The sequence below is a fragment of the Miniopterus natalensis genome, chromosome 14 (genome assembly GCF_054644295.1).
Source record: "Miniopterus natalensis isolate mMinNat1 chromosome 14, mMinNat1.hap1, whole genome shotgun sequence".
NCBI classification, from domain to species: domain Eukaryota; kingdom Metazoa; phylum Chordata; class Mammalia; order Chiroptera; family Miniopteridae; genus Miniopterus; species Miniopterus natalensis.
Genome location: NC_142094.1, coordinates 45,748,936 through 45,762,294, shown reverse-complemented (window position 1 = coordinate 45,762,294; position 13,359 = coordinate 45,748,936). Strand labels below are relative to the sequence as shown.

Sequence of the window (13,359 nt, the reverse complement as noted above, 5' to 3'; positions counted from 1 at the left end):
CATAAGGCAGCTTAAAACATGACAGTTTGCTTTTACCAAGCAAGCGAGAGAGCACAGCTAAGACGAAAACCATTGTCTGAAGCGACATCTCTTCATCTGTAGCCCATGCTATTTACTAGAAACAAATCACTAAATTCAGCCCAAATTTAATGGGAGGGGACTACACAATGGCATGGCCTCCAGAAGACAGAGATCATTAGGGACCATGTTGGAGGCTACCTACCACAAGAAGGAAGTAAATATTCATTATAAATAGACTGCTACTGTCATATGTTGTATGTGGGAATATATACTAGCACACGATTTTGTTAATATTTTTAATGATAGGCATTAAAAATATACTCAAAATACGTATAATTTAATGGAATGATTCCCCTTCTAGTGGTGATTATACTAAAAGTATTGAACCCTAACAATTACCAACTCCCCCTCTGCAATGTTTTAAGGGATGTTCACCTAAGGAATAATGCATTGATTTGCTGAGGGTTGGGTGACAGTGGTAGATGGGTAAGTAAAGAGAGAGGGTAGATTATTCTATATAAGAAAAGCTATGATACTTGGGGAGCATGCTATGGCATGGGGGGCTCTGGAAGGGATGCCCAGTGGGTAATAAACCTCTGTGACCCAGAGCCCATGGAAAGAGAAGGAAAAGGTGAGAAATGACTACCATGATGACCGGGACTTTGGAGAGACAGACATGGAGGAAGAAGTTTTAGGAAGACCTGCTGTGTGTTGCGTGATGCAATGCTTCTTTGCAACCCCCTTCAAGAAAATGTTCAATTGAAAACTACATTGCTCTGAAAGGCTTTCAGTGTTGAATTTGGGCCATACCGTTAAAATGTGACACTCTGCTGAGATTGGGGAAACACAATCGAGTTTTTATTGGGGTTACCCAGGACACTGGCCCAAGAAAACAAACCTAGGCATTAAAGAAATATGCATAAAATATTAATGCAACTGACATTTATGATAATAAAAACTATGAAAAATTTCTATTTCCAATAAAAATAAAATACAGTAGTAATAAAGCATGTATCTTTATGTAATGAAGTGCTGCATAGATAATTAAAAATGATGGGTTTGCGAAGGCCGGGGGCAGTGGCGGGTGTGGGGTAGAAGGGGGTCAATGGGGAAAAAAGGGGACATCTGTAATACTTTCAACAATAAAGATAACATTTTAAAAACAGTTGTTACCCAGATATTATAGTAACAAAAATTGTTGCAATAGAACAATAAGAGAAAAGGAAGATTTTATAAATTCCTATGTGATTGTTTAGGCGACATATAAAGACCATATCATGCAAAAAGAGGCCAGTTAGAATGAGAACCATGTAAGGCGGGAAAGGAAAGACTGCAACAAAGGACTTGGAGCCTGCTCTCTATTTCCACACCATCCCTTTCTTCTTTAAAGGACATTTCCCTAGGACCACTCATCTACACACACCAGGAGGGACCCAGTTTGCCCCTCACTCCCCAACCTCCCTCACAGCCTTTCCGAAAAAGCAGAAAAGAAGCTGCTGGCACAACCATCCTAGAAATCGACAGTCAGCATTAGCTGACCTTAAGCGAGTACAGCAGAGACCTGGAGCCCATCCCGACGGTCCCTGTGCACCAGCCACTCCTCAGCCTGCAACCGGGCTCATCGCAGCTCAAGAGCAGGGCCTCGCTGACCCTGGCCCTGACCCCCCTAAAGTGGGCTGATCTAGAACTTCTACTGCACCTGTTGACTTCTCCAAGGGTTTCTTACTCCTAAGGCCAGTCCACACTGCCATCCAAATACCTCAGAAAAGGGGTAAGAGCCTAAGTCCCTGGCACTTTAGGGTGTATTACTTTATCAGAACACTTCCCTGCAGGGATGGCAGGGAAGCAAAACCAAAAGACCCTGATCTTTCAAGAGGCAGAATAAGTGAGGAAGAGACCACGGGGGCATTCTTTCTCTTTCAGGATACTGTCCAAACAAATGCCATCAGGGACCAGAGGCACTGGGAGGCCTGTCCAGTTACACAGAGAACTCAGCAAGGCCAAGGATGCCTGTGAACTCCTTGGAAAAGATGCTGGAAGAGGGTGGACACCTAGGGAGGGGCCACAGAGGGGCCACAGAGGCAAAGCTGTGAACCACAACAAGCATCCACACTGGATATGCAGAGAAAACAATCTCCCTGTAGCAGAATGTGTCTGCCTGTTAAATATCTCCCAGAGGAAGAGTGGAAATACCATTCATTTGCAGCTCAGTAGGATATAAAAACAACAACAACAATAAAAACCCTCAATGCTTTTTCCAGTGATGTCGCTCGCTGCCCAAGCCGAGAGTAGAGAGGGATTATGTTAGGACTTTATTCTACTATTGTCCTCTCCCTACAAATTGTAATCACTGAAGCAGTTGGGGGGTGAATGGGGAGCATAAGACAGGCCTGATGATCTGCCTGTTAACCAGGTATCTAATGAGTGACAGGGTCACACGCATAAAGGGGTTTTCCGACCCATCAATCCTATTCTTGGGGCATGTGTTTGATGGCTGAGCCCCTCCAGTGTGTAAGGCTCCTAGGTGACCTTGACTGACGGAGTTAGAACACCTGGAATTCATAAAGAAATGTGATCTCTCAATGAAGCTTTTATTATTGATATTAATGAATATTATGCCCCATACCCTGCCCCACCCACAGGCCCTGCGGGGCACTCAGGAAGAAATGGATCAAAACGATAGCCCCTGACAATTTCCAACACACTTCCACAGCCATTACGGGAATCGTCACCAGAGACAGAGAGCAAGTGTGAGGCCTGTGTGGGGTCGGTTCTTCCTCCTGCACCCTGGACAGAAATCACTTCTCCGTGAGTGATCTTCTCACGAGTCCTCTCCGGGACACTGCTTTCCACCCTCTGAAGGTTGCATGGGAGAAGAAACCTGACATTTGCAAGTCCCCAAATTGCGAATAACAATATTTGGGCAATATCAGTTCTGAATCGCATGTTCACTCTCTTTGTCTGCATACCACGTGATAGAAGTCTTTTAACATGCTCTTTCATCTCACTGTCTTGTTGTGGGCCTGACTGCCCTCCCCGCTGTGTTTCTCCACCATCTCCAACCCCATTCACTTCACTCTACACCATCCCTCCCGAAGAAGTAATTTTAAGGCTTTTTGTTGTTATTGTTGTTTAAATTTTTACTACTTCATAAGAATTATGCCTCAAAGAGTAGAGGAACACATAGTTGGGTTGAGGTGTGGACCCCTGGAGGTAAATTAGGCCCATTCAGTTGTTACCAGAGGTCCATGGGCATACAGTCTAATCTCACCACGCATCTGACTTACAGTTGTGTCCCAGAAAAATGACAAATCACTTATGTGCCATGGTCTTCAGCACTGCTAATAAGTATGGCACTTAAAGAATTATAACTTACAAATTATAAATCGAAAACAGAGAAACGAAATTGCCAAGGGTACAATTGATCCTATCTGACCCGTTCGATGACCTTATGGAATTGACAAGAAGAACAGTGCTCCCATTACACAGATGAGGAAACCGCAGCTTACAGAGGGCCCTGCCTCAGCCAAAGCCAGACTCCACACCCAGAGAAATGCACACTTGGTCTTGTCTCTAGGAGGTGCCACGTGGATAGTTCCACTCTTAACCCATACGGGCCATGTCTTTTCAACATAAGTGGTTCAGAGCTTCCAGCAGCCTTGGATTCTGTCACTGGGGGGAAGAAAGATCTATGTAAAAAGTCGCTCTTCCTCTGGGACTCCTCTGATACCTAAAAGCTTAATCATGGTAATTATACATCAGAAACAAAGAAGCGATAATTACAAAAATGGAATCTTCAGCTACCACTCGGCTCGCCAGCACGGGCACTAAGTTTCATATTTCCCCATGGGGCATATACGAGAGGAGCGCAGAGTGGCGGAGAGATGAAACACAACTGTCAGGCCCCGGGGACTTATTCCTTCCACTGCACAAAGCAAGGGGGGGTCGCAGCAAAGACAGGAAAGCATAGACCCCTCCTACTGATTTTGATTTCCTTCAGAAGTGGTGACAAGGCTTATCCAGTCTGTCGTCTCGTCCTTTCCCATCAACGCGACTTCCCAGCTAGCGGACGGCCTTCGCGGCTCAGGAGCTTGTTCGAGGGCTTCTGAGTGACAAACACTGACGCTGAGACGCCGGCCGGTTAGCCGAGCAAGAGGCTGTCGTTCCACAGCTGGGACATGAGAGAAACGAGTGTTCCCTGTTCCTGCCTGCGTCTGTTGCAAACTCTTTAACAGTTCTAAGTACAGGCCAAGTAATAACTGTAACAATAGTTACAGCCCAAGTAACCGTTGGTCTGAACAGGGCAAAAGACCTGGGGATAGGCCGGGCATTGAATCTAGAGCTACGATCCAACTCCCTTCCTCCCCCAGTGCTCTGGGCTGTGTGCATAACACACAGCTGGTTTTCGCAGGATGCTTTGGGAATCATTTTTAATTCTGGACCTAGTTCTGCAGGTACAGATGGCACCAGGTGAAGCCACTCCTTCCAAAGACATGGGCGCACAGGGTGTGAGCGAGACACATCACGGCCACCTTCCTGCGGCACACACGGCCCGCCCGCCCTCTCCTGCGCGGGCCAGACGTGGCCGCATGATGACTGTCTAAGGGGATTAAACAGGGCATGCAAAACAGGCATCCAGTAGGCGCCGCTTCCAACCATTGGGAAGGTTGTTTTGTTTTCATTAAGCATGCCATACACTTCAGTGCACGCTTCCCAACCTCTGTTTCTTTGGCTTTCGCCTCTACGTAAATAAAGTGAAGGCACAGGTAAAAAGCATTTCACTTTAGAGCAAGGACGAGTAAGAGGCGAAATTATACCAAACCAAGTCCACCTTGTGGAACCAAGAGGAAAACGGTATGAGTGTGTAAAGGAACGCCGATTCACAAGAACACTATCCGATCGGGGGGCAGGGCTAATTCTCCATGCGCAACACGCATTCACTCCTATAAAAGCTTTTTTCAAAATGTGCTCCCCAGAAGTTGTTCAGAAGGATTTATCTGGTGTGGCACGAGAAGAAGGTTCTGTAGTAAAACGAGTGTAGAAATCAGCACCTTAAGTCCGGCAGTTTTCTCCACTCAGGGCCGCCACTCAGGGAATACCCTAACCTGAATCCTGAGTCTTCAGCAGAGTTAGACCATGAATATTTAAAATTATTTGACCATAAAAACACTTATAAAGAGAGAAGCATCTTGTGGAACGAGAGTACGTTTTAGGAAATGCTGCCTTTTCGAATAGGTGCATAAAATATTTGTTTTGTCAAAATAAAGGGAGATTAGTGCACAGCTAAGAGCACCTGGCATGGCCTTCGTGTTGGGCTCTCTAGCCCAGTGCTTCTCGAACTTTAATGCGCACATTAAATCACCAGGGAAGATGTCACAGGGTGGCTCCTGATCTGCAAGTCCTGCCTGCGATTCTGCATTTGTAACAAGTTTCCAGGTGAGGCTGAGGCTGCTGGTCTAGAAAACACACTTTGAGTAACAAAGGGCTAGAACACGCGTGCCTTCAAGTGATACAGGTGCCCAAGGACTGTCCAGGGCCCTATGCCATTGGTAATCCTTTACCCAGGAAGGTGGGTCTGGGGTGGGGCTTACCAGTAAAACCTGTTGGGGGTGATGCGTTCGTGCATGAGCTGCCAGCGCCGCCCAAAGTCCATGGAGCTGTAGAGCTGCAAAAGAATGAAGCGAGGAGAGCATGAGCATCACGCACACTGTCAGCACGAATACAAGAGCCTTCGTCCTGGGGAAGGCCGTCCCAACACACCAGGGTGCGAACGCACCCAAGCAGGCGTCTGTTTTATCCTGATAAAAACGCACGAAAAGCCCAGCCGGCGTGGCTCAGTTGGCTGAGCGTCGAGCCACGTGCTGAGAGGTCCCGGGTTCGATCCCCGGTCAGGGCACACGCCTGAGTTGTGGGCTCGATGCCCAGCAGGGGTTGTGCAGGAGGCAGCCGATCCACGACTCTCATCATCGATGTTACTCTCTCTCTATTTATATGACATGTCTGTCCTCCGCGTATCTTCACACCTCCCAGCACAAGTAGGTGCTTAATATCTATCCGATCGACTGATGTTTGTGAGCTGAGTACAAATCCATTTCTGATTCCATCAACCATTCTCTCCTTTGGGGGGTCAAAAACTTTGGGAAAATTATATCTTCTCTTTTCCTCAAAACCCATGAAAGTTTTCAGCTATGTCTAAAACAAGTCAGCAACACTTATTTCAAAGTATTTATTGGACAACTCCTCCACGTAAGGCACTCTGGTCAACATCACGATAAAGAGGGGGGTTCTGTGCTCAGAGGGAAAGTGGGACACCTGTGAAAAAATGCTCACCAGCTGGGATCTGAGCTGACGTCACATGCAAAACACTGGGCTCTCAGCTTCATCTCTTACGGCTCCTATATATACTCTAAAGGAAATGGACTCCTCACTGCCCCTAACGACACCAGGCTCATTTATTTATACTCCAGTGTTTTTTGCAAGATGTCAAAGACAGGGCCACTCCTGTGCCGAAGGAAAAATTACCCATCGGCGCAGGGCCAGCCCGAGTGTGCCTGCCTCTGCACAGCTTGCTCTGACCAAGTCAGCCCACGCATCTTTCTTTCTTCTCGCTTCACCGTAAGCATCTTGCGTTTCCACGGGGCACTTATCACAAGCTGATATGCGGTTATGTCTTTCAGGTTTGTCTGTATTTAGTTGCGTTTATAGCCCTTGAATACACACAGAGTGTTCACCAAATATTTGTTGCATAAATCAATAATTTAAGCGGTCAACTCAGAGAATGAGAAAATATTCCAGAACAGCCCCAGAACTTTGGAAAAATAATAAAGGGCCCTCTGCATGGCTAATACAGTCCGATGCCACAGTCACTTATTTTATGGATGTAGAGTCTGACTCCTTTGTAATGCACAAGGGAAAGGCCTGCATCCCTATAAGAGACTAGACAGGAGAGCGGGGTCTGTTTTCAGGGGAAAGCCTGACAGTACAATATCTGAATCTGATCATGATATTAATGATAATAACAATAATAATCGTTCAACCGCATTGCTCTCTCACATACATTTGAGCCTTAAAAAGACCCTGGGAGAAAGGAAGGGCAGTTATTACTAACTTAAACTCCTGCTCTCAAGCCTTTTTTGATCCACCCAGGCTGAGTTCACCGCTCGCTCCACGGGTCGCCGCTAATTTTACCATCTGCCCGTAGGAGGCGGTTCACACTAAGCCACTGATGGTCGGCCTGCCTCCCCTCCCACTGGACTGCGAATCAGAGGGGCAGGGGTCGTGCCCCATCCGCTTTCAGTATCAGTGCATATACAACGCCTGGCACCCACACGAGCCTCCTTCACAGTTAAGGAAATTCAATCCTGGAGAAGTTAAGTTTTGGTCAAAGGAACTAGGATCTAAGTTTTCTGATGCCCAGACCACATCGCCTTCCATGGAATCATGGCATCTAGATTATAATGAAGATTTCACCATGTTTATGTTTCCCCCCACAAACTTGTATATGTAGAGAAATTGAGGGCCACCCCAAAAGTAGGTGGCCCTCAAGTTTACAGAAACGGGGTCAGGTGGTGTATGTCCCTGTAATCACGTCCCCAGCGGCTGCTCACCTATAGGGCTGTGCTGTCCAGTGCAACACACCCAGGTAACTCTGTCATCTGTTCAGCTCTGAGACCATAATCGGACAGCCCATACAGAAATCGTTTTTGAATGAATTTCTGGTAATTTCAAAAAAGTTTTGAGGGCTTGGAAACATTTTGGACTGTATCAATTTAATTCAGCAAATATTTATTGAACATTGACACTATTAACTACATAATAATTCTCTTTTTGTCCAGCGAATAACAGACGTGTGTATGTGGGATATTGTTACACATACTGCCTCTTAATACTCAAATTAGCCAATAAGGCAGTAAGGAGACATATCTGCATTCCCATTTTATAGACTAAGAAAGTCTAAAGTGACACTTGGTCTACAAAGCGACTAAAGCATCTATATGGAAAACCAGGATGTCGATCCTGATGGAGCTGACGGGGAGTTCGTGCTAGACCACACCAACGCGCAGCTCTCTGCGTAGTTGCCCGGACGGGGCTCTCACTCCTTGAGTAAGTACCAACTGCTATGTGTCCGACTCCGCACATGGGGACAACAGGCAGCACTGTTCCCCACCGCTCAGTCCCTTTCTTTACCAGCTCAGTGAAAAAACAACACCGGCTCTACACATTAAATTACAGAGCACACAGAACAACATCCAGTTCTTTACGCAGAAAAAGGGTAACTGCTGACCATCAAAACATAGACACAGGTTCACCACATCAAAGGGCGAAGCGGGGCAGAGGCTAAAGATCTAGAGGCTGGGAAATGGGCAAGGCTAACGGGTAGAAATGGAACAATGAGGCTTCCTGGAGAACTGTATCCTGAGCTAGGCCTCTGGAGATAGGTGTGGACAGGAGGGGTGGGTAGAGATTTTACGGGGTGGGAGAGACAATAAGAACAGAGGTGTCACTATGGCCAAGGTCTTGAGCTTGGTTGGCAGGAAGCTTTTCAGAGGAAGGAGGTAAATGATGGGAGTTACTGGCCAAAAGGAGGTAGAGGTTGTCTGTCTGCCTGTCCATTAATCTGTCTCTCTTTCCAGTCATACTTCCGTCCATCCCTCGGTTTGTGGATGTTTCTGTATCTATCTGTATGTATGTTGATATTGGGGTGGTTTAGGAGGAAGAACCGGGTTTGTGAGGACCAGCCCATCCCACTGAGGAGTATGTACACAGGCCAGGGATAAGCCCTGAGGGTCACACTGACCCTGCGGGAGTCTCAGTTTCCTGGGGAAGTGATCAGCCCTTCCATTCTGAAGGACGCCGGTGGTGGCGGGATGCCCTCCGCCGCTGCTCCCGCCAGCGCTCCCCCGTGGGAGAAACACGGCTCCTCTCGTCTCTGCTCTTCCTAACAGAGAAAGAATGAGAGATCAGCTGCTGGTCTCATCCAAGCCTGTTCCACTCCTGCCTCCCCCTGTCTCTGGTTTTGCCTTTTCAGCTCTTCAGTTTGACTGATGGGAGAAAAATTAAATTGAATTCTCTGCCTAGAGGCTGATTCAGATGAGCAGAAAGAGCAGGCTCCTATTCATTAAGGGCCTTGGTTAGCTACTTTGTCTCTCAATCTAGAGACAAAGTTGCTGAGTCTGAAACAAATTTTATTCTGCCAGGAGCTGGATCTTTGCAGCCCCTCCATTTGTACTTATGTGTGTCCATTTCTTCATTCATTCATTCATTCATTCATTCGTTCACTAAAAGTATATCAAGCAACTGCTGTGCTTTAAGCACTGAACTAAGTGCTGGGCTTGCAAAGTTGAGAAATGCCAAGAGTAGTGAAGACATAAATTCAGACAACTACGCTGCCCTGCAGTGTATGCCATGATAGTCACACCAGCTATCTCCGCAATGGCAAGCTTGTGGGCAACTGGGGCTATCTTCTTTTGTTTATCTAGATTTTTAAATTATTATAAATATGTAATAGTTTAATAATTAAAAAATTAAAGCTCTACCATTCAAATAGAAATAAAACACATAAGCAACCATTTAATAGTGTTAGAAGAGTATTTGATGATATGAAATGTTCATAATATATAATTTATTTAAAAAATTTATATAATGTATAATATATTACAAAACATGCATACATTGACATTAATACTATTTAAAGTAGTATCACAGACACACACACAAAACTTGAAACGTATTAGAAGGAAGTATGTCAAAATATTAGCAGTGGTTATCTATGAATTGTGGGATTATGGATAATTTTTATAGTTTTGAAATCCTTCTGTCATTTTCAGATTTCTTTACAACGGATAGATATTTCAATAGTAATACAAGCCTGTGCTTTTTTTTAACTTATATTTTTTATAATAATAACTTTCTAACTATAATAAACACATTATATTTATCTCTAAAACCACTTTTTAAAGATCCACGGATTAAAGTTCCAATTTTCTCGTGAGGGAACTGGAATTAGACAAGGCAATATGGGATTTTTCCATAAAGAGTTATTTCACAGAGATTACGGTGCATAGTGGTGAATCCTTCCAGGAACAGGCAGGGTATTGGCTCTCGTGGTGCCTATATAGTCCCGTGTGGCTTCAACCCAACATGTTTCATGCAACAATGAAACAAAGTATACTTCCCGAACAATAAATATCTTTTAAAACCGTTCTTGCTTATACAAAGTTACTTACACATACAAGGCCAGGTTGCCCCTCGTATCCTGCCTCCTGACGCCCCTCATGTGCGGACGTCATCCCTGACCTTTCACCAGAGCAACCCAGAGCCCCCCTTTCCCCTCCTTCCACTCTCTTAACAAGCACGTATTCAGTAGCAACACACACACAGCCCTAAATGAGTCATCGGAACAGCTGGAAAATATGAAATAACACGCTCTTTTCCTTATTGATTCAGTTATTAGTTACCTAATTACATCAGCCTGCCAGGGAAGAGCATCTGATAGCTGAAGAACTAAAGAGGCAATTTAATCAATGTAATAATATTCCACAGGAAGAACAAATTGTATCTGAAAAGCTTAAGTGCAAAAAATAATATGATTGCGTTGGGGAGGTTATATCATGTATCCTCTTGAAAAAGACAGGTTGAATTCTTAACCCCCAGGGTCTCAGAGTGTGACCTTATTTGAAAATGAGGCCTTGGCAGAGGTAATCAGGTGAACATGAGGTCAGGGTGAGCCCTAATCCAAAATAACTGGTATCTTCATAAGGAGAAAAAAAAATTGGCCACATAGACAGGCACAGAGGGAAGAGGGTGTGAAGGCCCGGAGAGAAGGCCATGAGAAGACGGAGGGCTGAAGGGGTGCTGAAGACTGCTGACGAATCACCACGAGCTACGAATAAGAAGAACCCTGGGTTTTAGAGGGAGCTTGATCTTGCAAACACATTGATTTTGGACTTCCAGCCCCCCAAACTGTGGGACAACACATTTCTACTGTTGGAGGTCTACTATGCCCGGCTGGTGGCCTGTTGTTACAGGAGCCCTAGGGAAGTGGCACAGACATCTCACACCTTCCACCAGGAGTAATCAGGACAGATCTGGCTGCACTTCTCTGTAGTTTTGTCATCTCCACATCTCGTCATCCAGTTATGAGTCCAGAAATCTGGTGTAGAGGCCAAGTTGTTAAACTGTGGTTAAAAACCAAACTCTCATTGGCCAGTATTTCCCTGTCCTATGCATTTTTACTGCACCCTTAAGGATATTTTTAAAAATAAATGTGAGTTCATAATAGCCCTATGGCGGCAACTAGACATAATCAGGAAAGGAAACAAAATATACACTTTTATGGCAGGTTTTAGCGTCCTAGCCAGACACCCTAGAGCCGGAAGATCTCCCCTATAGAGGAAAGAAGGAGATTGAGAGCTAATTTATATAAAAGCTCCCCCCTGTAGGCAAATGCAAACTTACTGCGTAACTGTCCTATTATTTTCCTCAAAAAATAGTGTAGGTAGCATTCTGCTGAACCGTGGTTATAAGAATTTTGTCTTTCAAATAAAATGAGGCTAAATTCTGCTCAAAATAATACAGGTTCTGCGCCTATTACTTTGGCAGCCGCAGAGGGGTGGGGGGCTTGGCTGGGCGCAGAGGGCTGCAGGGAGAATCCCCTGGGCCGCGGCAGTGTTTGTGGCGCTGAGAGAGAAGCCAGGGTCACGCAGCAGCAAAGGATGCTCTCCAACATGGGCCCCTGGCTCCTTCCTCAGACATTCTCCCAGGAACTCCTCTCTTGATAACTGGTGGGGACAATCCCGCCCGACATCCCTCTAAGCTCTGGGTACGTAAGAGCTTCTGTCCTCAGCAGTCATTTGCCTTTGCCCTTGGAAGATATAAGGCATCTAAACCATAAAAATATTTATTTTAAAAAACACAGCCCGGCCGGGGGTGGCTCAGTGGTTGAGCGTCGACCTAGGATCCAGGTGATCGGGGTTCGATTCCTGGTCAGGGCACATGCCTGGGTTGCGGGCTTGATCAATGACTCTCTCATCCTTGAAGTTTCTACCTCTCTCTCTCCCTCTCCTTTCCTCTCTCTGCAATTAATAAAGATTTTTTTTTTTAATAAAATAAATAAAAAATAAAAAAACACAGACATTCACCCGGTCATGCCATTCTTTCGTAGAAGCCACTGTTTTTCTACCCTTTTTGAAGATTTCTAGCCATAGAGGTTTTCTTTCTCTCAGGTGGCTGACATCATTCATTCCTTCATTGAAATATTGATCAAGTCTATTAAGAAGTAAGAACTGTTCTATGGTTTAAGGATACATCAGTGAACCACACAGACAAAAAGTCTCTGCCTTCGGGAACCCTATATTCCAATGAAGATCAAGAAGTTAAATGACCTCAAGTTGATAGTTGAATATGTGAAAGATGGATAAGATAAATAGGACCATTATTTGGATTTATTAGACACAGGTTCATTTTGCTGGCACTTAAAACATGAAGGAAATGTATTTGCTTACCCAAGAAGACTTCCCCCATTTTTAAAAAATTTATCTTTATCGTTGAAAGTATTACAGATGTCCCTTTTTCCCCCCATTGATCTCTCCACCCCACCCCCAGGCTTTCCCCTACCATTGTCTGTGTCATAGGTGATGCATATAAACATATAATTTCGTTGATTGATCTCTCCCCACCCTCTCCCCTACATCTGCCTTCCCTCTGAGATCCCTCAGTCTTTTCCATGCTTCTGTGTCTCTGGATTGTTCATCAGTTTATTTTGTTCATTGTAGTCTACGTATGAGTGAGATCACGGGATACTTGTCTTTCTCTGACTGACTTGTTTCATTTAGCATAATGCTCTCCAGTTCCATCCACGCTGTGCCAAAGGCTAAGAGATCCTTCTTCTTTATAGCTGCATAGTGCTCCATGATGTACCTTTTGTTTTCCTGCCTTTGAGAGAGTTCAAAAGATGTTTCCTTTTCTTTTAGATCTAAGAAAAGCATGTGTAAGCACGATAATTCTTGGCAGACGGCGTTTCACCACAATGCTGGGGGGAAACAGGGAATCCAGAGAGCTCATGCGCCATCTAAAACTGGGCTTAGCTGTTCCTTATCTGAACAGGAGAGCTGATCCAGGGTGGTCAGGCTTTATACTTTTCCAAAGAAGCCTGAAATTTCAGATTTTTTATGGAAAATCTCCATATTTTAAAATTTGGGTTAAAAATTTAAAACATACTGCAGTGTAAGTGTCTTGATCCAGGTTGTCATATGCTGCCTGAGGGCTACCAACCTGTGACCCGAATCACAGTGTAGACTTACAGCTGTCTGAAGAAAAATGTAGGTAGGGCTCTTTGAC

General features: G+C 45.0%; 1 protein-coding gene across 1 annotated transcript in view; it reads right to left on the bottom strand.

The window, feature by feature from the left end:
* SORCS3 (sortilin related VPS10 domain containing receptor 3) overlaps window positions 1-13,359 on the bottom strand; it is a 446,748-nt gene that overhangs the window by 162,165 nt on the left and 271,224 nt on the right. Inside the window, exon 5 of the mRNA XM_016212097.2 lies at window positions 5,613-5,686. Coding sequence (XP_016067583.2) covers window positions 5,613-5,686 — 74 coding nt within the window. The remainder of the gene's footprint in view (window positions 1-5,612; window positions 5,687-13,359) is intronic.